Raw genomic sequence first — 27,446 nt, 5'->3', positions numbered from 1 at the left:
CACAGTCAAGGATAGTAGAGGTGCTTAGGTAAGGCGCGGTGTTTATACACTGTGGTATAGAAACAGACTGTGCGGGACGCCTGGGTGGCTCCATGGTTGAGCATCTACTTTCGGCTCAGGGCATGATCCCGAGGTCCTGAGATTGAGTCCAGCATCGGGCTCCTGCAGAAGCAGGGAGCCTGCTTCTCCCTCTGTCTGTGTCTCTGCCTCTCTCTGTGTGTCTCTCATGTATAAATAAATAAAGTCTTAAAAAAAAAAAGAGACTGTGCTTCTCTGTCATACTCCCACATGAATGGAGTTCTAGTGAAATGAGGCTAGTCTGAGGGACCCCCAAAACTGGTTTCTGTTCCTATCCTCATCAGTCTGAGTGATGCTGGGAAAATCATGCTTGCCTATAAAGTAGGGTCAGTGATACCTACTTGTGGGGTGGAGGGGGAATATACTTGCATAGTACTTTACTTAGATGGTACAAAATGTTCTCATAAACTTGATCTTTTTATTTTGAATCTGTTCAACGATCTTGCAAGACAGATGTGGTAGAAGCCATTTTCTTAAAAAGTTTTTTTTTTAAAGATTTTATTTATTTATTTGGTAGAGAGAGAGCACAAGTGGGGAGAGTAGCAGAGGGAGAGAGAGAAGCAGGGAGCCGAACACGGAGCTCCATCCCAGGACCCTGGGATCATGAACTGAGCTGAAGGCAGATGCCCAACTGACTAAGCCACCCAAGCACCCCTAAAAAAAGATGTATGTATGTTTATTTGTTTGTTTATTTATTGGGGGAGGAGCAGGGGGAGAGAGTTTCCAGTGGACTCCTTACCAAATGCAGAGCCTGACGCAGGGCTCAATCTCACAAACTTTAGATCTCAACCTGAGCAGAAACCAAAAGGACATTCAACTGACTACTACCACCCAGGCGCCCCAAAAGCAACTTTATGTTACAAATAGTGGATGACATTTACCTTGCATCGTTATGTGCGTTATGTGCTGGGCATCATACCGAAGCATCACACCTCAGCGTCTCATTTATTCTGTGCAGTAACTATTTGAAGTGGGAACTATGTTATCATAGTTGGTATATGAGAAATTGAGGCTCAGAGTGGGCAAGTAACCTGCTCACAGTCATTCAGCTAAGTTGCAAACCCAGATCTCCCAGTTTTAAGTCTAGAGTTTTCCATTATGATGAATTGCATCTATGGAAAGCACCTGGGGAAAAGAAAGCTTTAGAGGATTGTATAAATGGAAGAGATTTTTATCATAGAAAACCTCGGTTAAAAGACTTTTTAGTTGGAACTAAATTATGGTGGACATTAATAACCAGACATTTTTTGGTTCTAAGACTTTTTGGTCTATGGTACTGGGTAGTGGCAGGAATGATAAATTCTGAAATACTAGAGTAACATAAGGAAAGGAAGACTTAGGAAGATCTGTAGGACAGTGGTGTACAGGATGGTGGGAGCACAAAAACGTCAAATGCTGTGGGGGAAGGAATGTAGGGTGAAGGAACATCGCAAGGCTATTGAAATGAGGTAAAGGGTTGAGATCTAGACTCATTGCAATGAAACTTTTCCTTTTTTTTTTTTTTTTTTTAAGATTTTAAGTAATCTGTACACCCAAGGTGGGGTTCAAATTCACTACCCTGAGATCAAGAGTCACATGCTCCACTGACTGAGCCAGCATGGCACCCCTGGTACTTTTCCTTCTAATGAAATACAAACTCTGTTTAAAAAAAAAAAAAAAAATACAGAAATAGGAAAATAAATCAACCACTGATAATCCACTACCCAGAAATAACTGCTGCCAATATATCAACTATGTACATTTTTCAAAGCATGTGTTACGGTGCCTCCAACAAAAAAAAAAGGAACTTGGTAACTATGGAGACGGGGCTGAAGCAATGTTTTCAGGACCCGGCACCGGCCAGGCCACCGGCCCTACGGGCTGTGCTCTCACTCCCACCCTCAAAAAGCGTAGAATCAAGTCTCTATGGTTATTTCTGCGCCGGAACTCTAGGCTACACTCTCTCCTTATGCGGAACTCTATGGTCGGAGGCCGCGGCTGTGACCCCGGAAGCGGTCTTGGGAGGCCGAGACGGCAAGATGGCGGCGCGGGCAGCGCTGGGCTCCATGTGCCGGCGTCTGTGGCAGGTACCTGGCGGGCTGGGGGTGCTAAGCCGGCTGACAGGACAGCAGCCACGAATTCTGAGTGCCAGGTGTCGTGCCGGCCATCTGGAATTTTCTCCCGATATTTACTCCGCATCCTGGCGTGTTGTTTGCCGGAAGGTGGCGAGAAAGGGGCCAGTCTTATTATTTCAAATTCTCTCGTGGAATAAAACATAAGAGGGCAAAGACGGGAACAAGATGAATCGTAGCATGTTAGAGCTAGAAAGAATGTTGAACAACATGTATTCCAAAGCGCTGCTTTCAGATTTGCGAAATAAACGGAAGGTCAGAGAAGGATTACCTCGGTAAGATTAGGGGCTGAGCTAATCTCAGCTACAAGATCTTCTTTATGGAACCAAAGTGGGATGCTTTTCTGATATCCGGGGGTTCTGAGATTAGATGGGAGTAGCTGAAGTCATAGGAATGGGTTAAGGATCCTCCGTGCCGTTCTTCGGAGACCAAGCAAGACTTTGAGCAGTGGTTCTCAAATTACTTGGCCTCAGTACCCTCTTAACTCTCTGAAACTGGTTGAGGACTCCAAAGAGCTTTTTGTTCTTGTGGGTTTTAGCTATGGGTATTTAGCATATCAGAAAACCAAACTGAGAATCTCAATGCTTATTCACTTAAAAATAAAATCAACTCCTATGTTAATTAACATTTTACGGGAAAATGACTTAAATTTTTCAAAACCGCGATAAGAGCGGCAGTTTTATGTTTTTGTTGTTGTTGTTGTTGTTTGGTTTTCTTTGTTTTTGTTTTTTTTGTTTGTTTTTGTTTTTGTTTTGTAGATCTGCTAACCTTAAAAATAAAAGTTACTTTACCAGCACAAGTTAGATTATCTGGGAATGACAGTTGCAATTTGGGACATGCAAGGTATGGCAAAACCACACGGATACCCCCAAAGGAGAGGCATATTATTTTAGAAAGGAGGAAGTTAGGAGGGGCTGTTTTGAATGGAAGTCCATTGGAGAAAAGCAAGAGTTCAGGGTGATGATGATTGCTCCTTCCCAGAATTGCAAGGGTAGTCAGTTTCTTGTAGAAGATGCAAGATGTATACATATTTTCCTGTTGGGGCCTGTGATTGATCATTCTTTCCTGTTGATTCTTCTGTTGAGACCTGTAATTGGCAATTCTTCCTGTAATTGATGTTAAGTAGTGTGGGTCCCTCTTTTAGCTTCCCAACTCTACTTGAGTGAGGTTTCCCTTTATTTTTACCTCTTCTTATTCTTTTTTTTTTTTTTTTAAGATTTTATTTATTTATTAGAGAGGCAGAGGGAGAAGCAGGCTCCATGCAGGGAGCCCCACATGGGACTCGATTCCAGGTCCCCAGGATCACGCCCTGGGCTGAAGGGGCCAAACCGCTGAGCCACCGGGGCTGCCCACCTCTTCTTTTGATTAAGATTTTTTCTTCACAGGCACCTGGGTGACTGGCTCAGTGGTTGAGCATCTGCCTTTGGCCCAGGTCATGATCCTGGGTCCTGGGATCAAGTCCCGCATCAGGCTCCCTGTGAGGAGCCTGCTTCTCCCTCTGCCTATGTCTCTGCCTCTGTGTGTGTCTCTCTCTTGAATAAATAAAATCTTAAAAAAAATTTTTTTTCATCAGAAACATTGCTGATTGAGAGTCAGGTTTCCATGTTTAGTGGTTGCGTCCCTCAGTGCCAGGAAGGATTTTTCCTGCTTGCCATGTCTTAGGTCTGAGGGAAAGCACAGATTGGAAACCTACTGAGGTCACATTCAAGTAATGAGGGGTGGCAGGGGGAATGTTCAGGCATTTCCATCTATCACGACATCATCAAGCTTGTAAGCATTGGAGAGCATCTCTATTGGTTATATCATTTTTACAAAAGTTTGACAGGCTATGTACAAAACTCAATTGTACAAAACAAAAGAAGTAACATAACAATTCCAAATTGTTAGATGGTTCTAAACCAGTACTGTAAGTCTGAAGATAGCAAACTGAAATATTTATTGGCACTCCAGCCAAGGGACGGAAAGTTCCCCCTGCAGAGGCAAATCTGTGGTCATGTATGCCTCCTGGAAGTACCTGTTTAAAGTAGCCATGAGACAAAATAGTGAATACTGCAAGAACACATGGAAAGAATTAACTGAGTGCATTTGGGAAAATACAATATAGACATAAAGGTGAAGCTAATAGCTAATGAACTTATTATAAAAACAGCAAGATGTCAAAGATGTATGAAAACAGTATTATCTCAAAAGAACTGCTTGGAGCCAAATATAATCCAATAATACAGCACATAAGGTTGCCAATTCAGGACCATGAATTTAGATAAAACGCCAGAGTCAGTTAATAGTCCAGATGAAAAAGGAGACTTGTGACTGCTAAACCTTCTCACCCTTCAGAACAAGCGATGAAAGGTTAATTTGTCACAGGATCATGATGAGGCTGTTTTCCAAAGCCATAATCAGAGGAAGAGGTTTCCCTCTTTCACAGGGTTTGGGAAATGAAGACAAGGGCACTTTCTTTGCACAAGAGAGAAAATAGAAGTAAACAGTGAGGAAAAGGTATACAGGCCTGGGCTGGACATCTTGAAAAAGCTGTCTCTTCAGATGTCATCTACTTCAGTTCTGGGAAATCTTTACTTTTAGGTCATCAGATGGTGTGTAGTCAGGATTTGTTGCCTTTTTTTTTTTTAATATTTTTATTTATTTATGATAGAGAGAGAGAGGCAGAGACACAGGCAGAGGGAGAAGCAGGCTCCATGCCAGGAGCCCGACGTGGGATTCGATCCCGAGTCTCCAGGATCACGCCCCGGGCCAAAGGCAGGCGCCAAACCGCTGCGCCACCCAGGAATCCCTGTTGCTTTTTTTTAAGATGTGTCATGTGAACCCCGGAGTCTAGTCTGTCTCTTGGAGTTTGGCAGCACAGGGGTTGGTTAGCAGTAGCTGATGAGGTCCCTTCCAGAGAGGTTAAACAGAGTCTTTCTGGACGTATCTTTTTCAATAGATGGAATCTCTAGGTTGCAAAGTGTGCTGGTGTGATAGTTAAGGCCTGTCTCCGGGAGTGAACTGTGGAGAGATTGCTCTACCAAAGCGTGGTTGTTTTTAATAGAAGTAATTAGGTCTTTAAGATATGAGATCTATCTCCTTTTGTCAATCACGGGCCAGGGAAACAGGGGCCAGGTGCATTGAGCATCTTGTGACTGCTCAAAGGGCGAGAGTCCGAGTTCCAGAGTGGGTGGATCTGAGATTCAGAAGGACCAACGGCAGTGCTTTCGGCTAAGATATTTGGAGAGTCTGCAGATTTACCAATTGAGTCTTAATAGTACCATTAGTGAGGTTAACCCTGAGGATTGAATACACACACAGTAACAGGCCAAACAGCACAGACTTGTCAAAGCACCAGACTGGTAACATGGGTTCCCCAATTACCATGAAGTGCAAGAGGGGTTTCCCCTGGTAGGAATAAACCAGAATTTTAGCCACAGAAGAAACAGTCACCTGTCTACAAGGGAAAGCTTATAGTTCAGTGAGAATGGTAGAAACCATGACTAAAACATTTATATCCATGGGGTGGGGGAGCTGTATGAAATTCACACAAACAGGTTTCTCTGCATTGTACTTTGGATAGGTGAGATGAGTGAGGTAGACACCTTTTGCAGCCTTATTAATGTCTCCCCATGAATAATTGTTCATGACATTCATTTTGTCAGTAGACCAATGGCTTAGTACATGCACAGTGTTAAGTAGTGGGAATGTTAGAATTTCTGGTAAGGCCAGATTGTTATTTGATCCAAACCACAGGTCTCTTTTTAGAGAGCCAACAATTAACTGTATTTCCAATATTGTTTTTCCCTCTCTGGGGCCAATTTTTGGGTATCTCTGGTTAATTTTTCCAAATTATCATTTGGGGGAACATCCCTTTGAACCATGACAGAGGTTTGGCTGTTGATTTCTTTGAAAGCAGCATTTTTGTTGGAAATAGTAGTGAGATGATTTCCTTTGGTGCCCAGGGAGTTGAGTCTGGAATGCCTGGGTACCTTAATAACAGAGCAGCCAACCAAAGTATGGTATCGAATAAATTTTGGATACAGGAGATGTTTTAAATTTTATCCCCATTGGAGATTAGGAAACTTCTTGACTGCTTACTAACATTCCAAAGGCATGAGCCTACCCTAAAGGCATACTGACCGTTGGTATAAATTTGCAGCTTTATCCTTAGCTAAAATTCAAGGATAGTTAAAGGAGATCCCATAATTATTTCTTCAGTGGCCTTAACTATGTCCAGGGGCAAGAATGGCTCAGAGGCTAGGGTAATATCCCGCTGTACAGGGTCTGGTTATTGGGCACAGTACCCTATAGGTCCATCATGAACCCCATGTTTTGGGGTAAGTACTCCCAAGGGTATTCCCTCTCCCTCCCCATACAGAATAAAAAGAGAAGTTGGTAATTAGGATGTCTGAGGGCAGGGGCTTTATTAGGCTTTTCTTTAAAGTCCCCAAAGCATTGTCTTCTTAGTTTTTCCAAATAATAGGATTGGATTTGTCATTTTTCTTTTATTAGTAAAGCATATAGAGCTTGAGCCATAAAAGAGATTTCAAATCCAATTTTGACAGTAGCCAGCCAGTTCGAGAAAACCTCATAATTGGCACTTTTTTTGAGGTTTGGAAAGTTCAAGATGGCAAAAGTCCTACTTAGATCCAAATGTAGTCCTTGTTCTGAGGTTAGGCACTTTAACTGTCAAACCTGAATTTGAGCAAACTGCAGTTTTTTTCTTTGGAGCCTTTGTGTTCTTTTAAGGCCAAAAGCTTTAATAGGTAGATGCTATCTTACTGAGAAGAGATTTGAGAAGGACAGCAGAAAAGCAAATCATCTTTGTTATAACAAAGTAGAGGCTGCAGAAAACTTTCTGTCATCCAGATCTGTTTGGTGAAAAGTAAGGACTCTGTGCAACTCTTAACTGTCCAGGTGTCTTTGCATCTCTCCCAAATGGAAGAAAAAAGATATTGGCTATCCTTACCAACTGGAATACTAAAAAATAAACTCTGTAGGTCAATTACAGTGAAAAACTTGCTTTCGGTGGGAATGGATGTCATCAACAAAGGGGGATAGAAACAACAGGATGCCAGGGGATAACAATTACATTGTTTAGAGGCCCTGGACAAGCCTCCATTGTTGGCCATTGAGTTTTCTCACAGGAAAAATAGGCGTATTACTCAGACTAGTGCAGGGGATAATGAAACCCTGAACTTTGTAATCTTCTGTTACAGGCTTGATGCCTTGCAGGGCCTCAATAGGGTATTCATTAAATCTGGGGAGAGGTGTTTTTTGTTTGTTTATTTTTTTAACTTTATTATTTTTTTAGGTTTTATTTATTCATGAGAGACAGAGAGAGAGAGGCAAAGACACAGACAGAGGGAGAAGCAGGCTCCCTGTGGGGAGCCCAATGTGGGACTCAATTCCAGGACGTTGGGATCATACCCCGAGCCAAAGGCAGATGCTCAGCCACTGAGCCACCCAGGTGTCCCATGTTTTTTGTTTTTTTAAAGATTTTATTCATTTATTTATAAGAGACAGAGAGGCAGAGACATAGGCAGAGGGAGAAGCAGGCTCCCTGCAGGGATCCTGATGCAGGCTCAATCCCACTGAGCCACCCAGGCGCTCTGGGGAGAGATTTTGAGAGATCTATTTGAATCTTGATGGGAAGTGCATTATGGATTCTGCTGATCAGTTGAAGATTTTGTCCAGAAAGAGGATTTGTCCCAATAGGGACTGACAGTGTCCCCAGATGCAGTTGCAATGCTGTCAGACATGGAGAAAATAAGATGTCAAAAGGTCTTTGAATCCCCCTGGTTGGCCATTTTGATTACTACTGTCAAATTCTAGAATCATTTCCATCTCTGTGGAGAAAAAAATTCTAGCATGATGTATTTCTAAAAAAAAAAAAAAGAAAGAAAAAAAAGAAAATCTCAGCCTAACAAATGAATAGGAGCAGAGGAACTAAGGACAAAAGGGTATGTCTCTCCCAAAGGGCCTAGAGCAAAGGGAAGCACCAAGAGTGAAGTTCTGGTGTCAAGAAGGACAGAGAGGGACATCTGGGTGGCTTAGTGGTTGAGCATTTGCCTTCGGCACAGGACATGATCCCTGGGTCTGGGATCAAGTCCTGCGTTGGGCTCCCTGAGGAGAGCCTGCTTCTTCCTCTGCCTGTATCTCTCTCTGTCTCTCTCTCTCTCTGCATCTCTCATGAATAAGTAAATAAAATCTTTAAAAAAACAAGCAGACAATAAGGAAGAGAAAGTCTGAGCCAAGTATGAGGGAGGTTTGGGAAGAGCCCCTATAGTTCCTTGAAGCCCTGTTGTGGGGATGAGGACATTGGAAAGGCTGGCTGTAGAGCACTGAAGGCACCTTGAACATTTCAGATGGTAACAATCTTTCTTCCAGTGTCCTGGCTCTTTACAATAATAGCAGAAACAAGTTTTGGGGTTTGTTTAAGGGCCTTCATTTATTAGAGTTGAAAATTAAAAATTTTGGAGCACCTAGGTGGCTCAGTTGGTTCAGTGTCCAACTCTTGATCTCAGCTCAGGTCTTGATTTCAGGGTTATAAGTTCATTGGGCTCCACATTGCATTGGGCTCCACATTGCATTGAGCTCCCCACTGGACATTGAGCCTACTTTTAAAAAAAAGAAGAAGAAAAATTAAGAATTGTAATGGTCTTTCTTTTAAGTGACTCCCCTAGAGTACTAGCAAGCTGGTTTGCCAAATTAAATCAGGAGTGGACAGTTTCCCACTCCATCCTGGTTTTTTTTTTTTTAACTGAGTTAGCCCCATTCAGCCCATTAAGAAGCATAGTTTAAGGGCAGCCCTGGTGGCTCAGTGGTTTAGTGCCGCCTTTGGCCCAGGGCCTGATCCTGGAGACCAGGGATCGAGTCCTGCATCGGGCTCCCTGCGGGGAGCCTGCTTCTCCCTCTGCCTGTGTCTCTGCCTCTCTCTGTATGTCTCTCATAAATGAATAAATAAAATATTAAAAAAAAAACATAGTTAAATGCTACCCTGATAGATTCAGCATCAAAAGGGAGACCAGAATTTTCTTTGAAAACAATCTGAAATCAGTTATAATAGGAAAAAGTTCATCAGGCTTTTGTCTGCAAGACTGAATTTTGTTCCCATCAACAGGCTTAGAAAAAGCTACTGTAATTGTTTGGAGGAGATTTCCAGTGAATGTTCTAGTATCTTGCCAAAAGTTAGAGATTTGGGATCCCTGGGTGGCTCAGCAGTTTGGCGCCTGCCTTCGGCTCAGGGCATGATCCTGGAGTCCCAGGATCGAGTCCCAATCAGGCTTCCTGCATGGAGCCTGCTTCTCCCTCTGCCTGTGTCTCTGCCTCTCTCTCTCTGTCTCTCATGAATAAATAAATAAAATCTTTAAAAAAAAAAAAAAAAGTTAGAGATCTTTTTCTCTAAACTCCTTTCAAGGTATTCCCTTCAGGCTAGCTATAGCCAGTATTTGGCCTGGCCCTCACCAACATGCATGTGGACTAATTGCTAAAAAATCTGAGAAACCAGGTTGGTAAGTTTGAATATGTGAAATGCTTCAGCAAACCTATGGGGGTTCTCAGTCACTATAGGAAACTTTAACTATGGCTGTCAATTCAGCATCATTCCAGGGAACATAAGAAATTTAGGGGTTATTTTGATCCTCAGAAGATTTAACTGTAGGGGCACATGGATGGCTCAGTCAGGCGTCCCAACTTGATTTCCGTGCCCGTCATGATTTTGGAGATATGAGATCGAGCCCTGCAAGCCCTGCATCGGGCTCTGTGCTCAGTGGGGAGTCTGCTTAAGATTCTCTCTCTCTCTCAAAAAGTTTTTAAAATCTTGAAAAAAAAAAGACTAATTAGCAATAATCGCACCTCGGGTAAACCTCATTGGCTATGATGCTGCTGTGTGAAGCTGTAAAGATTTAACTTTAAAGGGGCAGGTTTTTATAGGTTCAGTAGAAGAGGAAGCAGGGCGAGGTTCAGATACAAAAGGAAGTTTGGTGAGAGAATTAGAATGGGGAGGTTGAAGGTGTAGAGGGGATGGAAGCAGCAGAATGGGAAGGAGGGTGATAGCACCACCGGTGGGGCCTGAGCATAAAGTGGCTGCCACACTCCTGGGAAGGGTGGGGGTCTCAGACCTTAAGAGTCTTTTTGTCTTCGTCTCAGTTTAGAAATTGTATCTTGCAGAGAGGCAGTTTTAGATTCCTTGGTAATGTTTGGAAGATTTTAAGATACAGTCAAAATAGACATCTCATTCAGGTTTGACAATTTTAGAGACATGGCTGCCTGGTTTAGTTTTAAGGAAGTCAGAAGTTCCCCTTCATTGGCCGTTGAAGTTCTAAATTACTTTTTGATTAAGTCAGCTCATTTAGTCAGACATGGGCATGAGGGAGAACCATGATGTTTAAACATAAAGCCACTAGTGTTCCAGAAGGGGAGCTGCCCTCAAGGCATTTTAATGACTGAGATCCTGTTTCTTAGAGATTTTTCTCTAGAGTAAAAAAAGAAAATTCCTGAACAGCACAGTTTCAACAGGAACATCCTGGTTCCAAAGGAATCAGACCAAAGGCCAGCACAGAACTAGTGGGAACAGCCCAGTTCTGGGAAGGAGGTAGACCAAAACTAACACAGTTTCAAATAGGCACAGTTCCAACAGGAACCACCTGGTTCCAAAAAGGAGTCAGATCAAAGGTCAGACAAGTACTCTGAAAGGACAAAGCCTTAAGATCCTAAATAAAGCCTGGAGAGCTCAGAACACAGAGTAGAGATCACAGTCCAGGAGAAACTTAGCCTCCAACTCCAGGGTTTGTAAGAGAGCAGTGAGCTTAATTGGCTCTGTGGGCCCTGGCACCTTTTTGCTCACCAGCTTCGAAGTTATTGGGGGTCATTTCTGCATCCCTTTCTTTTTTTTTAAAAGATTTTATTTATTTATTCATGAGAGACACACAGAGACACAGGCAGAGGGAGAAGCAGGCTCCATGCAGGGAGCCCGATGTGGGACTCGATCCCAGGTCTCTGGGATCACGCCCTGAGCCAAAGGTAGACGCTCAGCCACTGAGCCACCCAGGAGTCCCTGCATCCCCCTTCTGATCATCAAATAATGTTAACCTTTAAGATGAAAGCTATTTAAAAAAAAAGAAAGAAAGCTATTTTACCCGTAAAAATTGGTTTATTTGGGAATGACACAGAATTGCAGTTTGGGACATGAAAGCTATCTCAAGTCCCATAAACAAAGAAGAGAAACATTTCCTGGGGAAAAGGGAAGAAGTTAGGAGGGGTTTTGAATGAAAGTCCACTGGAGAAAAGCAGGAGTTGAGAGTGATGGCTTTTCATTGGCTGAGTTGCAAGAGGTAGTCAATTTCTTGTAGAAGACTCAGGGAACATCTTTTCCTGTTGGGGCCTTTAATTGACAATTTCTATAATCGACATTCAGTAGTATGGCTCCCCCTTCAGCCTCCCTACTCTACTCTGATAAGATTTCCCCTTATTAGTTTTCATACTCTATAATGTCTGGCTTAATAGAGGGCAGTTGGATTCTCATATCTGCTTCTGCAGTCTGTTGCTGTATCACATAGCATGCAGCCTCTATAAAACTTCACTGTACATGGTTGAGAATGAGAGTGGAAAAATTACAAATAACGGCTATTATTATGAAAATAGTTTTAATCTCCCAGGCCTCCTGAAATATGGCCCCCTCAGATCCTTAGACCATACTTTGGTCTTAAAGAAAAGTCAGCTGGTGGTACAGGTTGAATTTCTGAGCTACTAAAGCACACCCAGACTCCCCAGACTCAGCTCCATCCCTTCAAAACAAAAACAACTTAAGAACTCTTTTTTTTTTTTTTTTTTTGAGATTTTATTTGTTTATTCATGAGAGAGACAGAGATCCAGGCATCCCAGGTTCTAACTTTTAAAAGCAGAAGTTTTTATACTGGGGGATCCGGGGACTCCAGGATCATGCCCTGGGCCGAAGGTGGCCCTAAACCGCTGAGCCACCCAGGCTGCCCTGTGTTTTGTTTTTGTTTTGAGAGAGAGAGGGAAAGAGGGAAAACAAATCAAGAGTTGGACACTTAACTGAGCTACCCAGGCACTCAGACCTGTGGTCCTTTTGCACATCAGATTGTGGGGTCTATGGTGTACGTGCAGGGAAGTAGTTTCTTCTGTGATGGTGTGTGGGGAAATGGCACTTATCTCCTACTACTTCATATTGTGCCTGATTTCCTTTCCTTTGTTTTTCTCCATTCATACAAGGGAGAATGTGAAAGTTTTGGTTTGCATCCATCTTGGGTGCAGAAGGGGGGGACAGGACAATTAGCTAAGAATAGGCTTTTAAAACATACCCAGGTGACCCTCAGTTGTTTTGTTTTACTTGTACTAACGTGTTATTTTCATCTTCTAAGTACTTTTAAGGATCTTAAGTATACTATACCTGAGTCTCGGGTTACTTTTTTTTTAAATAGATTTATTTATTTGAGAGAGAGAGAGAGATCGAGCGAGTGTAGTATGGAGAGGCAGAGGGAGAGAAGGAGAGAAAGTCTCAAGCTGACTCCCTGCTGAATACACAGCCCCACACAGGGCTGGATCTCACGATCAGGACCACGAGATTATGACCCGAGCCAAAACCAAGAGACAGACACAGACACAACCAGCTGTGCCACCCAGGCACCCCTCTCAGGTCACATTTTTAAATCTCAAGAAAGCTCAAGGGAGATTAACCAATGTAATAAATTTTGATTCTATTGCTTGAAAAGGATAACTGCACTGTCTCCTTCCCGAACTGCACTGTCTAGCACTTATTTGCTATTGGCCCTTAATTCCAGGCCCACATTTTCCTCAAAAAGGCCTTCTTTTGCCCCTGAATTGAGATTTCCCTTTTCCATGTTATCTTTACATAATGAAAATTTTGAATGAATAAAATTAAAATTTTGACTTAAAAAAAAAAAAAAGAAAGCTCAAGGGAAAAACAAATGGCAAAATCCATTATTACATGTAGTACCGTAAGTCTCCTACAACCAGAAATTTTGTCCACCAGGGGGAGTTGACAATAAAGAATTTGGAAAGGCTAGATTGGTGGGAGTATGAGGTATAGTGGTGGTGTAAGCTGGATATCCGTTTCACTGTGTATTTTCAGTTTGTTTATAAGCTAAGCTATCCCAGCCAATCCAAGAAACCTATTGCTAGAAAAGATGTATGAAAGCTTAAAAACGGTTCTTTAGAATTCTTATTCCAACTCTTAATAAATTATAAAGAGACATTTATTGCTCAGAAATATTCAGGCAAGATATGTATTGAAGTACATTTAGTCTATCAAAATCTAATGGGAAAATAAAGTCACTTCTTTTTTTTTACTTGATGCCTGTGTATATTTAAATCATAGGTGTTCTTTTACTGTGAGAATTACTTGTGTGTGGCTGTATAAATGGCATTTTAAAAGAGTTTTTACTCCTGAGCTTTAAAGCTCAAATTCTCAAAAAATAAAAAAATAATAAAAATAAAGCTCAAATTCTCTAGTATTTTGAAACTCTGTTTTGATTATCAACTCTGTCATTGTCCTCTTGTTTTTAAATGAAATCTAATCTGGCATTTTAATTACCCTAGTATCTTCATCTGAAATAATGAGATGGCCCTTAATTTGAAGCATTGTACATCTTTTGATTTTTTTTTTTTTTTTTAGTGGAAACTATGAATGTTTGAGGATTGACTTTAATTCTAACACATGCTCCTCCCTTTTTCTAGGGTTCAAGGAATTTTTCTATAACTAGTTCTAAGAGCAGTACAGCCAGAAATGGTGGCTTTCTCCTGTAAGTATATAATTGGATGTGCTAAATTGAATAAAGAAACGGGCTTTTGTGCTGTTTCACTTAGGTTTTTCTTTGTTTCCATACATAGCAGTACCAGCATGAAATGGGTACAGTTTTCAAGCCTACATGTTGATATTCCCAAGGATTTGACTAAGCCTACGGTATGTATTCCCTATTTCTTTGTAAGGAGCTATAGTAGCAATAAACTTTTCTCATCATTTCATTTGGGATTGTTTCCCAGACACTTTATGAATAAAAATATTTTGTCCTGGAATGCCGACAAGTACACAGTGTGCCTAAGTAAAGTACTCTCTAATGTCCTTGGGTGCTTGCATTATCTCTCAGAGAATCAAAGAATCGATTATTTAGCCCAAATAACTGATAACTGTGGGAATAAGCAGACTTTTGCTTTCGTTCAGCACAGTGTGAAGAGTGGTCAGAATTAATGATGCAGAATATTTGATACTATGTTACAGAAAATTTTTTTGTAGGCTTCAGGTCTTTATTTTCATTTTAAGGCATTGGGCCTGGGCCCAGACTGTTCACAGTGAGGAAGAACATTACCACAAGCAAAGAAAATCTAGAAGTAGAAAATCTGTGTAACCTTGTTTCCTTTTAGTGAAAACCATGATTCAGTCAACCCAGTTTTTGTGTAAATTTGTGGTTTAAACAATCCTTACAAATTCTGAATCTTTTCCGTTCTACCTCCCCAAAATAATCCCTTTTAACAGTTTGGAATGACTTCTAGATATTTGTGTGTAATCATCTCATCTGTGCACATGCACACCAAAATGGAATTGTATTTTACATAATGTGCTGCTCTTTTGATTTTTTTTCACTGAATACATACTGGATATATTTCCATGACAGTACATATAATAAACTCTGGGTCTCCAAGTCAAATGTTTGCATGGGCCAGGCCTGGAGGAAAGGTGGTGGGGTGGCTCTAAGTGAGACAGCTGCTCCTTACTCTAGCCCCATGTTACCATCTGGGAAATTAGACCTAGTGATGTCACCTGGTCTTAAATTTTCCAAGCTAAACTAAATCCAAATTTTTGTTCAAGATCTCTTGATTTTTCATGTCATGACAGATTGATACTATCTTTAAAACCCTGTATGGACTAGTCAAAACACATCTTAGGGCTGTATTACCACTCGCTTGTTCCCCAAGTTATTATACAGGATATCAGTGTATTCTTCCAGCAACCTTCTTTGGGGTAATTGAGAATAAATGTCTAACTAGCTTCCTGGTTATTAAGTAGATCTCCTTTCAGGAGTGAAGTAATTTAACCCTGAATCATTGGATTAGTAAGATAAATTATTGGTCTAATGAATGAATGAAGGTGAATATAATTCACCTCTTGGAAGAAAGTCAGAAATGTCAAACCCATTATTCCTAAGATCTTTAAGAATTAGAGTGGAAGAGGTAGAAGCTAAATATACAGTCACTGCCATAACATTTTAATTAGAAATGAGTAATTTTTCTATTAGGGCAGGCAAAACACACATGAATAAAACCTAATAAAAAATATGAATGGCAATAGCTTGCCTTTGTATAATAATGTTTTTTATAATTTATAAGCACTTTAATCTGTGTGTACTTATTAGTTCCCTACAGAGATGCTGTGAGTGATGATGCTGTGAGCTCTAGTATAGGTATGATCCTATTTTATATATGAGCAAACTGCAGTGCAGTGAAATTCTCTGACTTGCCTGTTGTCATTCAGCTGGAAGTGGAAGTTTAATTCCCAGTCCAAATCTTCTGACCTGACTAGATCCAAAAATCCTTTCCCATTATATATTTGGGGTTCAATAACTATGAAGTTAAAGGTTCCTTTAGTGATTTTGTAGTTGCTTGAAAGTCTTTTTGGTTTAAACTATATTTTAACAGATTGTAAGAGTCATTGTGGAGATCTGAATGTCCTAGTTCCTAGAAAATTAAGCTAACAGTACTAAGATGTTACTCAGCATTTTTCTCTCCATTTATTAGGAAACTCTGAAATTGTTCGAGGATAATATATGAAATTTTCAAATTATAAATATTAGAGGAAGCACAACTGAAACTTTTCTTTTTGATTTTAAAATTGTAGATAACCATTTCTGATGAACCAGATACATTATATAAGCGCCTGTCAGTTTTAGTAAAAGGCCATGATAAGGCTGTATTGGACAGTTATGAATATTTTGCCGTGCTTGCTGCAAAAGAACTTGGTATCTCTATTAAAGTGTAAGTATGATCTTTCCTAATCTGACCTATTAGGGGCTGGAAAATGGTCAACCAGGAAAATGTACTGATCCCAGCTAGGTCTGAGCTCTTAAAATACCATAGAAACTCATGGTGGGTAGAGTTTAGATTTGTCATATCATCCTAATCAGGATTCCTATCTACGAAAATTTTTAAATACTAGAATGAGTGGACAAGGTAAATAAAGGAAATCTTTTATTTAGCAACTGTATAGACATAAGGAAACCTAAGAAGTCCTCACGTCTGGACTCTCCATAGGGCAGGGTGGTGAATTAGGTGAACAAGCAATCCTTTTAGACAACTTGGATCTGCTGATCTTTGTCTGATATAGCCAGAGTTTCAAAACTGCCTTCAGAAACATCACTCACCCAATCATTTCATACAGGAACAAGGTGAGCTTCATGCGGCCCTAAAAATCTCTGGTGGGTCAAATATAACTATTGTAACCTCCTCCTTATCCGTGGAGGATACTTCCAAGACCCCCAGCAAATGCCCGAGACGGTGGGTGGTACTGAATCCTCCATGTACTGTTTTCTCTTATACATATATACCTATGATGAAGTGATTTATTTATTTGTTTGTTTGTTTATTTATTTTGATGAAGTGATTTATAAATTAGGCACAGTAACTAGTCCTGAAATAGAACAGTTGCAACAGTGTACTGTAATAAAGTTATGTGAATGTGTCGTCGTCCCCCCCCCGCAAAATCTCTTCTGGTGCTGTACTCACCCTTGGCATGATGTCTGATGATAAAATGCCAGGTGATGAGCTGAAGTGAGGGGAATTAGTGGGCACTGGGATGTTGTGTTAGGCTGCTATTGACCTTCTGACTCTCAGAAGGAGTTACCAGCTTCTGGACCGTGATTGACCACAGGCAACTGAAACTTCTGAAAGCAAAACTGTGGATAAAGGGGAGCCTTCCGCACCTCTTTTGTCTTGTCACCTGCTCCTTCTGATGCTGAACAAGGCCCATTTGGGGCTTTGCCAGTCTTGACTTAAAAACAGAAGGAATGCACACCTTTCCTAGAGCCTTTTGTGGTTATTGATACATTTGTACATTTCCCTAAAACAACACACACAGTAACACATTGGTGCTGCTCTTCACAGTTCATGTATTTGGTCAAAAAAGGACTTCAGGGGGTAAAAACCAAAGGCGTATGCATGTGCCCTTACCTGCCAGGGCTCATTTTTGGGTCTGTGGAATATTTGTTCCCATTACTGTCTATGGTGTTTATTTTGGCCTGAGCTTTATGACAGCAGCTGTTAATACATGACAGTCTTGGCAAATGGAAGTCTGTAAATGGTAGGTAATGCCTATAATTGAGTTTAAGCCTGACCTATAAAATTGTGGAATAGTGCTTTGATATCAGTGACTCAGGTTTTAACACCACTTAGCTTAAGTATGCTGTTTTGCCCGTTGTTTTTTTAGACACGAACCTCCAAGGAAAATAGAACGATTTACTCTTCTCAAATCAGTACATATTTTCAAGAAGCACAGAGTTCAGTATGAAATGAGAACACTTTACAGATGTTTAGAGGTGAGTTCATTTCAGACACCCAAACATTTTTGAAATGTCCAGTTTCACACTAGCACATTGTAACTTTCCTTTAATGTCAACTGGGTGGACTTCCTGTCAGCCCATGATGCTGATAGCTGTAGAGAAGAGAAGGTAAGTGACAGGAGCTCAGAATCAAGTAAAGCCATCCTTTAGAGCAGTTCATACTTAACTCAGCAATGAAGATTATGGTGACTAATTTGCATACAATAATAAAGCCTTGGAACAATTTTGCTTAAATTTTAAAAATTCTAGTTAACTTTTTACATAGTTCTAGTGATTCTTTTTGCACACTAACAGGGCTTTCCATGTCCACAATGGGAAACATTAAAGTTTTTCATTATTCGTTTGTGCATCCACTAGAGTCAACACAGTCTTGTGGTTAAGGAGAGCAAGGGTTCTGGGGTCAGACAGGTCCAAGTACTGGCATGTACCAGCTATGTGATCTGCACCTCAATTCCTTCATCTGTGGGATGAGAATAACAGTGGTACCCATCTCGTTAAGGTTAGTGTGAGGATTAAATGAGATATTTATCAAAAGCCCTTAGAATGCTCCCATTACATAGTAAATGATTAGTAAATGTTATTAAAATGAATGCAGGTGTACTGCTTTAAAATCATGCTTACCAGCTGGGTTCAAAGAGCCCTGGTTTTAAGGTGTTCTGGGCCATGTGCCCACCTTCCAGTCAACCAGATCTGTATTTTCTTCCTTTTCTTTCTTTCTTTTTTAAAGATGCATGTGTGTATGTATATATGTATGTATGTATTTGAGAGAGGGAGAGCACAAGTGGGGAGGAAGGGGGCAGAGGGACAAACTCCCTTCTGAGTGTGAAGCCTGACGTGTGGCTCGACCCCAGTACCCCAAGATCATAACCTGAGCCAAAGTCAGATACTTAACCTGGATACTTAACCTGAGCCACCTGGATGCCATGGTATTTTCCTTTTAAATTGGAATTTTGGGGAATCCCTGGGTGGTTTGGTGCCTGCCTTTGGCCCAGGGCATGATCCTGGAGTCCCAGGATCGAGTCCTGCATCGGGCTCCCAGCATGGAGCCTGCTTCTTCCTCTGCCTGTGTCTCTGCCTCTGTCTCTCTGTGTAAATAAATAAATAAATAAATAATCTTAAAAGAAAAAATAAATAAATTGGAATTCTGAGGGTGTCTAGGTGGCTCAGTCAGTTAAGCGTCTGACTCTTTTAATTTCAGTTCAGGTCATGCTCTCAGGGTTATGAGATCAAGCCTTAGTTGGGCTGCACGCTGGACCTGGAGCCTACTTGGGGGTTCTCTCTCTCTTCTGCCTCTCCCACCCCTACCTGCATGCATGCACACTCTCTCTCAAAAAAAAAAAGAATTCTGTGTAAGATTTCATAGAGGAAGAAAAGGCTGTACCACTTTATTAAAAAAAAAACTCAAAATTTCTGCTTTAATAGCATATCCTGAACCAATTTCATGTTTGAAATTTCAGTTAGAACATCTAACTGGAAGTACAGCAAATGTCTATTTGGAATATATTCAGCGAAACTTACCTGAAGGAGTTGCCATGGAAGTGACAAAGGTATGACTTGAATTTCTGTATCCCATTGGAGAGAGATCTGCATTGTTTTGATACTTTGCAGCCCTGTCCTAGTCCACTGAGTGGAGGGGAGGGCATGTAGTGGAAGTAGAGGTGGAGTTGCCACAGTGGTTGGGGTCTCTGCCTCCCTTTGCAGCGGTGGCAATCCAGCAGAATCCTGCCACTGCGGCCTACATCCTCCCCAAGCCGCCTCTGGAGACTCCCTCCCTCTTAGTGGTTGTCTAGACATAGGGTCCACATTAATTGGCAGTCCCTGGAGATCACTGAGGATCAAATAGGCTGAGTGAGAGTGTTTTATGAGTCCTGCACAAAGATGAGAGGGGTAAAAGGAACAAAGAAGACAAGAGGACTTGGGAAACAAAATTAGTAAGTCCAATTTGTGGCTAAAGAGTTCAGCTAAGTCCATATTATGTCATAGTTTTGTTTTTCTCTTTTTAGACAAAATTAGAACGGTTACCAGAACACATCAAGGAGCCAGTCTGGGAAATGGTACCAGAAGAAAAAGCAGAAGGCAAGTCCTAACGTCTCAGCAAGTCCACTGGTGCTGGCATTTGACCCGAGGGTGGGTCGGACATGTATGTTGAGATAGAAAGGCTTCCAGTTGGGATGACTGTGAGTCTACCTGACTGCTCTCTTGAGCCCACATGAGCCTACCACATGCCCTGATCAGCTCAAAGCAAGGGGTGGAACTTTAATGACACACTGGACTATAGTGAAAAACCACTGTACCTGTTCTATACACATCATCATTTCAGGTCTGATTTTAACAAATGTGAGCAAAACACTTTGACTACCATCTGTAAAAAGAATCGAGTCTATATTTTGTTATTCTGTTATTGGTCAATTACTAGTTTGCACTGATTTTAATTTGTATCATTTCATTCATCTGAACGTGAATGTTTGAAATACTCCTTACGCACATTTTCTCTTTTGAGGTACCTGGAAGGAACCTTCGGTTATTTTGGTTCATTTAACACTGAACAGTTAAAGTTCTTCATATTTACCTCAGTGCAAGCTGGGAAATGCTAGTTGGGGGATGGTAACCTCCAGTTTTACCTCATTTAAGCATGACATTCTTGAAAACTAATACACTGTGCTGCAGCAGATCATGCACGTTTGCGGCATGCACTGAACTCTTTGTTGCCCAAACCCTTACTTACCAGGTTGCCTAGAAGGATCACTGTTAAGGAATTTGAGCTCTCGAGAAATTACTGTATCACCTTTTATATCCTGTGATTCATTCATTCAGGAAGCTTTTCTTTTGTTCTGTAACCAGCACTGCAGAAAATACCAAACATTGAATGGAAGTAATGGCTTTTGAAAACTGTGCAGGGCACAGATAAATATTTTTCCTTATTAAGTCCCACATTATAAGGCCTCTTTCTTTTGGTAAATAGCATTCTTTTTGTTTGGAGATGGCTACTTTTCCATGAAATTAAATCGGAGTGAAGGCCCCGAAAGAGGCAAGGCTGCAGTGTGCTGAAACTGCCAATGCATCAACCGCCAGGGAGCGATTCATTTCCTTTTTACAGCACAATCGTATCCATGTCTTTTGTGGTTTCTTCATCTGTGGGGTAGTTATGCCTTCTCATTTTTTCCCCCCATAAACTGGAGTCGGAGTCCCGGTTCTCTTTTCCCTGACCTACTATCAGGTATCAGTGTTTTGAATGCATACTGCTTGTGCATCAGACTTACAGTACTGTCATTAACAAGAAAAGAGTTATAGCCTTGTGCCCCATGACCTCATTCAGTTCATTCACAAATGCCTAAAGCACACTTATCCCAGGTATAAGCCTCGGGATTAAGAACTAGTCAATAAAACAAGAGCGATATAATGGAACTATATCTAGCAAAGCGGCCATCAGTGACCATTTTTACTTTAAAAGAAATAATTCCTTGAATACAGATCTACATCTAAGCTTTTTTTCTTTACAAACAATATTAATCACCATATCATAAGATGATTTATGCAAACTTGCCTCCATTGACTCTCCATGTGAGCTCTTTTAAAGGGGCATCTACTTTGAGTTGTTTTCACATTAAACCAGATTACTTAGCACTACATGTTAATATCTTGTTTTAAGGTAAATATACAAATAAACTACATTCACAACAAAAACTAGTGGTATTTATTTCTTTGACAAAAGTATTTGGCATAGTTGAAGCCTACTTCCTGATATAAACAAGATAATTTCTTCATCCTGCTGGCTTTTTTCAATTGGATCTCCCAAGAAAAATGCATATTCTGAAGATTAGAATTAATACCCAACTACCACCTCTTGTCCATGTGGGAAGGGAAGTAATGAGAGAAAAGGACCAGATGAAATGAACCACAAAGCAGGTAGGAAGTGAGGTGGTTTTTGTTGTTGTTGTTGTTGTTTTTGTTTTTTTTACTGAGGTGTAGCCCTGGGTTCATTGTTGCTTTCTTGGATCTGAGATATATATTTTTATTCCTATTGCCACAGCTCAAACTCATTCAGGGCCTAGTTTTGATGTTTTCAAAGCAAATCACTTACATGTTCTTTTGGCCTCTGAACATACCACAGCAAATATATACAGCAATTATTTTAAGCCAGTAGTCTAATTTCCTTTTTTTTTTTTTTTTTTTAAATGGGTATTACTATTTTATTCATTCAAGTCAAAATCAAAATATTACTGAACATGTTTACTGGGGCACTGAGCTAGGAACTGGGTATACAATAGCAATCCATCCAAAAGCAGTCTCTGCCCTCTTGGAGCTTAGTCAGGTAACCTCTTATTACTTAGAAAATACTAGAGTACTCAGGGGTTACCTGAGTGGCTGAGTTGGTTAAGCATCTGCAGTAGTCTAATTTCCTAACATTCCTACTTGTGAAAGCCACCATTGCCCCTTTACTATAGTATATTATTTAGTTTTACCACAACATTAATGAGTAGTAGAGTAGAGAAAACACAGACTTGGGAGACAGGCCTGAGTCAGATAAGAAGAGTTCAGTCCCCCAACTGCTTTAAACTTGGGTAGGCTACTTAACCCTCAGTTTACTCATTAGTAAAACGTAGGAAACAATACCTATCTATTAAGTTTGGAGTGTTAGATCGCTTAGAAGCACCTCACATCATACCAGGCAGATAATAGACATCCAGTATATAATAGCTATTACAGGATGATAGTAAGAATCTGGTGATGCTCCAGATGCTTGTGTGCTGTATGTACTGTTTAAAAAATAGCTGGAAAGGACCTCGGAGTGTTTCCGAGGTGAGGACAACACTTAGAGTGGCTGCGAAGTCTTATTTACTTACTGAAGTTGATGCGTAGTTCAATTTAGATGAGAAAACACATAACATACTTATTATAATCACCACCATCCATTATGCCAAGCATTTTACATAGTCATTTACAGATGCTATCTTACTTAATCTTCATAACAACCCAATAAAATCGTTACAATTATTACCTCCATTTTACAGGAGAGAAAACCAAGTTACAACAAGCCCACTCAATCACCCCTCCAGTTTCCAGATAAAGCTGAGACAAAAAAGGTGACACTGATTAGTGTGAGTTCCAGTTAAAGACAGGGACAGCCTAAAGGCTAGGAAGTACTCAAGCTGTCCACATATTAAATGCAGAATATTCAAACCTAAAACCCAGATTTATTTCCCCTTATACATTATCAAAATGTCCTCATTTCTGTAAAGCTTAGAAGTAGAGAGATTGGGGGCACCTGAGTGGCTCATTCAGTTAGCATCCGAGCATCTGACTCTTGATCTTAGCTCAGGTCTTGATCTCCAGGTCGTGAGTTCAAACTCCACACTGGGCTCCATGCTGGGCATGGAGACAACTTGAAAAAAAAATAGTAGTAAGGAGATTGACTAGGGGGAAAACCTCTAAAGAATAAAAGATATAAATGTGTATGAATAAAGGCAAGCACAATACACAGTGCAATCCCTGTGGTCTCAGGGCTGACACCGGTCCTAAGTGGCCAAGGGGGCAACAGGAAAGTTGAGGCTTCGGCAAGGGGAACCCTCTGGGTCAAGAGAACAACTGGCATGGAGAGGATTTACAGTAGGGCTTCAGGCCAGGCCCTACAGGGCTCAGCAGACTCTGGCTTATTGCTCTCAAACATTTCTTTACTACTAGAGCCAGGCTTATGGCTGACCACCTGCGATCCCCAGGGTTCTCTTTGCAAATCCCTGCTCAATTCCTAATGCTGCCCTCCTTAAATCCTTGCTATTGTTACTCACTTCCAGCTATCACTTCTTTGTGTAACTCCTAATCCTCTTTAAAATGATATATTTATACCTCAGCAGCTCAGCGGTATTTAAGGGCAGGTCATGGGCAACTGACCCACATGAAAAAAGCCAATTGAATTTTAGACTCCTTGGCCAGAGGCTAAATCAAGTTCTATTTGATTCATTTAGTTAACTTGAGCATGGGTGCCGTACTTTTAGTGACGACTCAGTGTTGCTTAAATATCAATAAACATGAAGAGATAGGGATGACACCATGTTCACACCCAGCCAGTTAAAATGCTCATGGTACAGAGCCATAGGAGCTGCAGGGCTATATGATCTTCAGGGCCTCTCCCAGTTCTAAAATAACATTGCCATTTCTCTTCCACAGCTGCCTGCTAACCCAGGCAGGAGGGTTGAATTCCTTAATTCAAAGGAATTAAGGGAGTTCTGTAAAATTTAAGGAGTAACAGCCTGCTTCTCCCTCTCCCTCTGCCTGCCTGCCACTCCCCTGTTTGTGCGCTCTCACTCTGTCAAATAAATACATAAAATACTAATAAAATTAAGGAGCAACAGCTCACATTCATTCAGCCCTGACTGCTGAGCACTTTGCTCAGTTACTCAATAAAATTGAATTTTTGTGTGTGCCAAGTACTGTGTTGGACACTGGGCATTCAGTGTATATGGTGAAGTCCTCTCCTCAGGGATCTTAGACTCTGGTGGAGAAGACACAATAAGAGGAGAAAGAATAAGATTCAATTATGCTTTGTGAAGCGAACAGAAGTGTCAGAATTACTTGAGTGGCTACTTGAGTTGTGGTTGGGAAGTTTCTCTCTGAGGAGGGAAGAGTGTCAAGAAGACAGCCATGTTCTTTCTTGGGAAAGAACAACCCAAGCAGCAGGAACAATCAATGGTGAGGGCCCCATGAGTTCGGTGTGTCCGGGTACGAGGGCAGAGGAACGTGAAGAGTAGGCAAAGGCTAGATTGGGTAATACATCATGACTGTGGAAAGGAGCATGGATTTAAATTCTGGATGTGAATTGGAAGCCAAAGGAAGGTTTGGAGCAGGAGAGTGACAGATCAGATTTATGCTTTACAACACACTACTCTGGCTGCTGGGTATGGACTGTATGTAAAAGGGGGCAGAAACACCTGTTAGGACCTACTGCAGGGGACCAGGTGTGAGCATATGGCCTGGACAAGAGATGCAGTCATGGGCGATGATGAGAATTGGTTGGACTCAGAATATAGTTTGGAGGTGGAACTGATGCAATGGCCTACTGGTAGGTTGAAGTGATATCTAAGAGAAGAGTGAAGAATGTCTCCTAGTTTTTGACCTAAGCAACTAGATACATGGTAATGCTATTACTGAGGTGGAAAAGGCTTGAGGAGGGATCTAGGGAGGAAATCAGGAGTCTGGTTTTGGCTTTGCCACATTTGCAATGAGTATAGAGTCTGATAGGCAACTGGGTTCATAAATCTGGCATTCTAAGGAGAAGTTCGGGCTGAAGTTACATATTTGGAAGCTATCAGCCTACCAATGGTATGTAAAGTAGGGGTGAGTGAGCTCACCTGGGGGGCAATATGGGAAGGTGAGAAGTGTACCAGTGACAAGCCTGGGTGCCTCAAGCATGAAGAGATTTGTTCAACAGGAGGAGGTGCTGAAAAGGAGATGAGCAGTCAGTGAGGTTAGAGTGAAGTCAGAAGAATGTGGGTTCTTGAAACCTGGAGTGTTTGAGGAAAGAACTCATTGGTGGGACTGGGATAAATCTGTTGGCAGATTAAGAAAAGTGGGTCAGTGGTGGCCACCTCTCCGTGCAGTGACAAGGATGAGCATCCAACTGGAGTAAGCTGAGTGAATAAGAGGCTGCAAAACAGTTTTGAGAATGTTCGGTTATCCATTGCTACCTTAAAACACCCAACACTTAGTAGCTTCAGTGACACTTTGCACACAAATTGCAGCTCCGTCACAGTTCTGTGGGGACAACACTCCATTTGTTATCAGCTGCAGTAGCTAGAACATGAGGGCTAGAGGCATCTGCAGAGTCACTCATCTGACACTCAGTGATTGAGGCTGGCTGCTAGCCAGAACCCCTGCAGGTGCTCTTGCCTTCCCACAATACAATGCTAGGCTCCTAGGGCAAGCTCTGAGAGAGAGCCAGGCGGAAGCCCTATCACCTTTGATGGCTGAGCCTTGCAAGTGACTTTTGCCTATTCTCTTCAACGAGTAGCCACAAAGTTCCATCCAGGTTGAAGAGAAGGAGAAATAAATTCTTCCCCTTGATGGGAGGAACGAGTGAGACCCAATCTGTTGCTGTGCCGTTTTTGGAAAATAATGTCTTCCACAAAGTGTTTTGTTATAAGAGGAACGAATATTAAGACCGTAGCTGGAAGAGCCAATAGGATGCAGTTGGTGCACAATGCCTAGGGCCTGCAGGATTTTAAATTTCTTTTAAATGTCTAATTTCATTCAAAATCAGAAGAAATAATAAAAAAGAGTCCAGGCTGGATTATGTTCATCTGCAGACCAATGAGTGATAAAATATTCTTAATATTTATTTATTTAACATTTATTTACTTAATATTTCTCTTATAACCCATGAAGACAAAAGTGTATGAGTGTATGGGCCCATTGGAAGGATCCCATAATGGGATCCTGAATGTGGAGTTAAGGAAGGACTTTTGTTTCATTTTAATAAAGGTGATATTAAGGCGGTCCGCAGGCAGGAATGATCCAATAGAGGACGATAAACCAAGGATGCAGAAGAGAAAGGGAATAATTTTGAGATTGAAGTGCTTGGGTAGCTAGAGAAAGAGGAGACCTAGCAGAGCAGTGGACAGGTGGAGGAGGAAAGAGACACTGCCTCCATTGACCCAGGAAGGGGGCAGAGAACGTGGACGGTGCAGCGACGTCTCCCGTGAAGATGAAGTAGTCATCTGATGCACCCGTTTCTCTGTGAAGCAAAGTTTGTGACAAGGCCAGCCGCTGAACATGGGAGTGCATGGAAGGTTTGAGGGCAGGCAGCTTGTGGAAAAGTAATCTCAGGAGGAGCAGAGTGACATTAGCAGGCAGGAGCATGTAATACTGTTGCCTCCTGGGTGCAGGTGAGCTGTTAGTGACTGCTTAGTGGCTTTTAGCCAGGGTCAGGTGTTACCAACTGAGTAGTTGGAGAGAGAGGCACAAAGGTCAAGGTTATGGCAGAGTGCTGGGGTGCGGATAAGAAGGAAAGCAAGTGAAATGATATATTTAAAAACAGATGAGGACAGCCCCGGTGGCGTAGCAGTTTAGCGCCGCCTGCAGCCCGGGGTGTGATCCTGGAGACCCGGGATCGAGTTCCGCGTCGAGCTCCCTGCGTGGAGCCTGCTTCTCCCTCTGCCTGTGTCTGCCTCTCTCCCCCCACTTTCTCTCTCTCTCTGTGTCTCTATGAATAGATAAATAAAATTAAAAAAAAATAACAGATGAGCAGGTTGCAGGTCTCAGGCTGGTGCACTAGTGGGTGAAGGTGTTAGGGAGTGAGCTAGAAGTGAATATTTCAGAGGTGGTTTAGAAATGTGTGATTGCAAGACCTGCAGTGGTGGTACCCAAACTTCAGCATACATTGGAAGTGTGCGGAGGACTTGTTCAAACACACTGCTATGCCCATCTCCAGGGTTTTTGGTTCATCAGGAGAGGTGGGGCCCGAGACTTGGCATTTCTAACAAGCTCCCGGATGCCATAGCTGCTAGTCCAAGAGGCCACAGTGAATGGGACGCCAGGGTTGGGTGGAAGAAAAGTTCTCTGGAACAAAGGAGGTTGGGGACCTCCAAAGGCAGAGTGTGGGATAGATCCGCTCTCTACCTGGCTGTGGAAGTTACCAAGCTGGTGCTCTGAGAGAGAGTGGTGAAGCCACCAGTGAATGATGGCAAAT

General features: G+C 41.6%; 1 protein-coding gene across 2 annotated transcripts; it reads left to right on the top strand.

Moving 5' to 3' along the window:
* The first annotated feature begins 2,034 nt into the window (after window positions 1-2,034).
* Window positions 2,035-21,448, top strand: MRPS10 (mitochondrial ribosomal protein S10). Of its 2 annotated transcripts, none has more exons than XM_025418781.3 (7): window positions 2,035-2,144; window positions 13,893-13,957; window positions 14,046-14,118; window positions 16,048-16,184; window positions 17,632-17,740; window positions 19,222-19,311; window positions 19,768-21,448. In XM_025418781.3, the coding sequence occupies exons 1-7, from the start codon at window positions 2,097-2,099 to the stop codon at window positions 19,849-19,851; spliced, it is 606 nt and encodes a 201-aa protein (XP_025274566.1). In that variant the 5' UTR covers window positions 2,035-2,096; the 3' UTR covers window positions 19,852-21,448. The 2 variants fall into 2 exon arrangements, with proteins under 2 accessions (XP_025274566.1, XP_025274567.1); XM_025418782.3 differs by having other exon boundaries at window positions 2,056-2,144; window positions 14,049-14,118.
* The last annotated feature ends 5,998 nt before the right edge of the window (window positions 21,449-27,446 follow it).

The sequence above is a fragment of the Canis lupus genome, chromosome 12 (assembly GCF_003254725.2).
Source record: "Canis lupus dingo isolate Sandy chromosome 12, ASM325472v2, whole genome shotgun sequence".
Lineage (NCBI taxonomy): Eukaryota > Metazoa > Chordata > Mammalia > Carnivora > Canidae > Canis > Canis lupus.
This window is presented reverse-complemented; position numbering and strand designations above follow the sequence as displayed.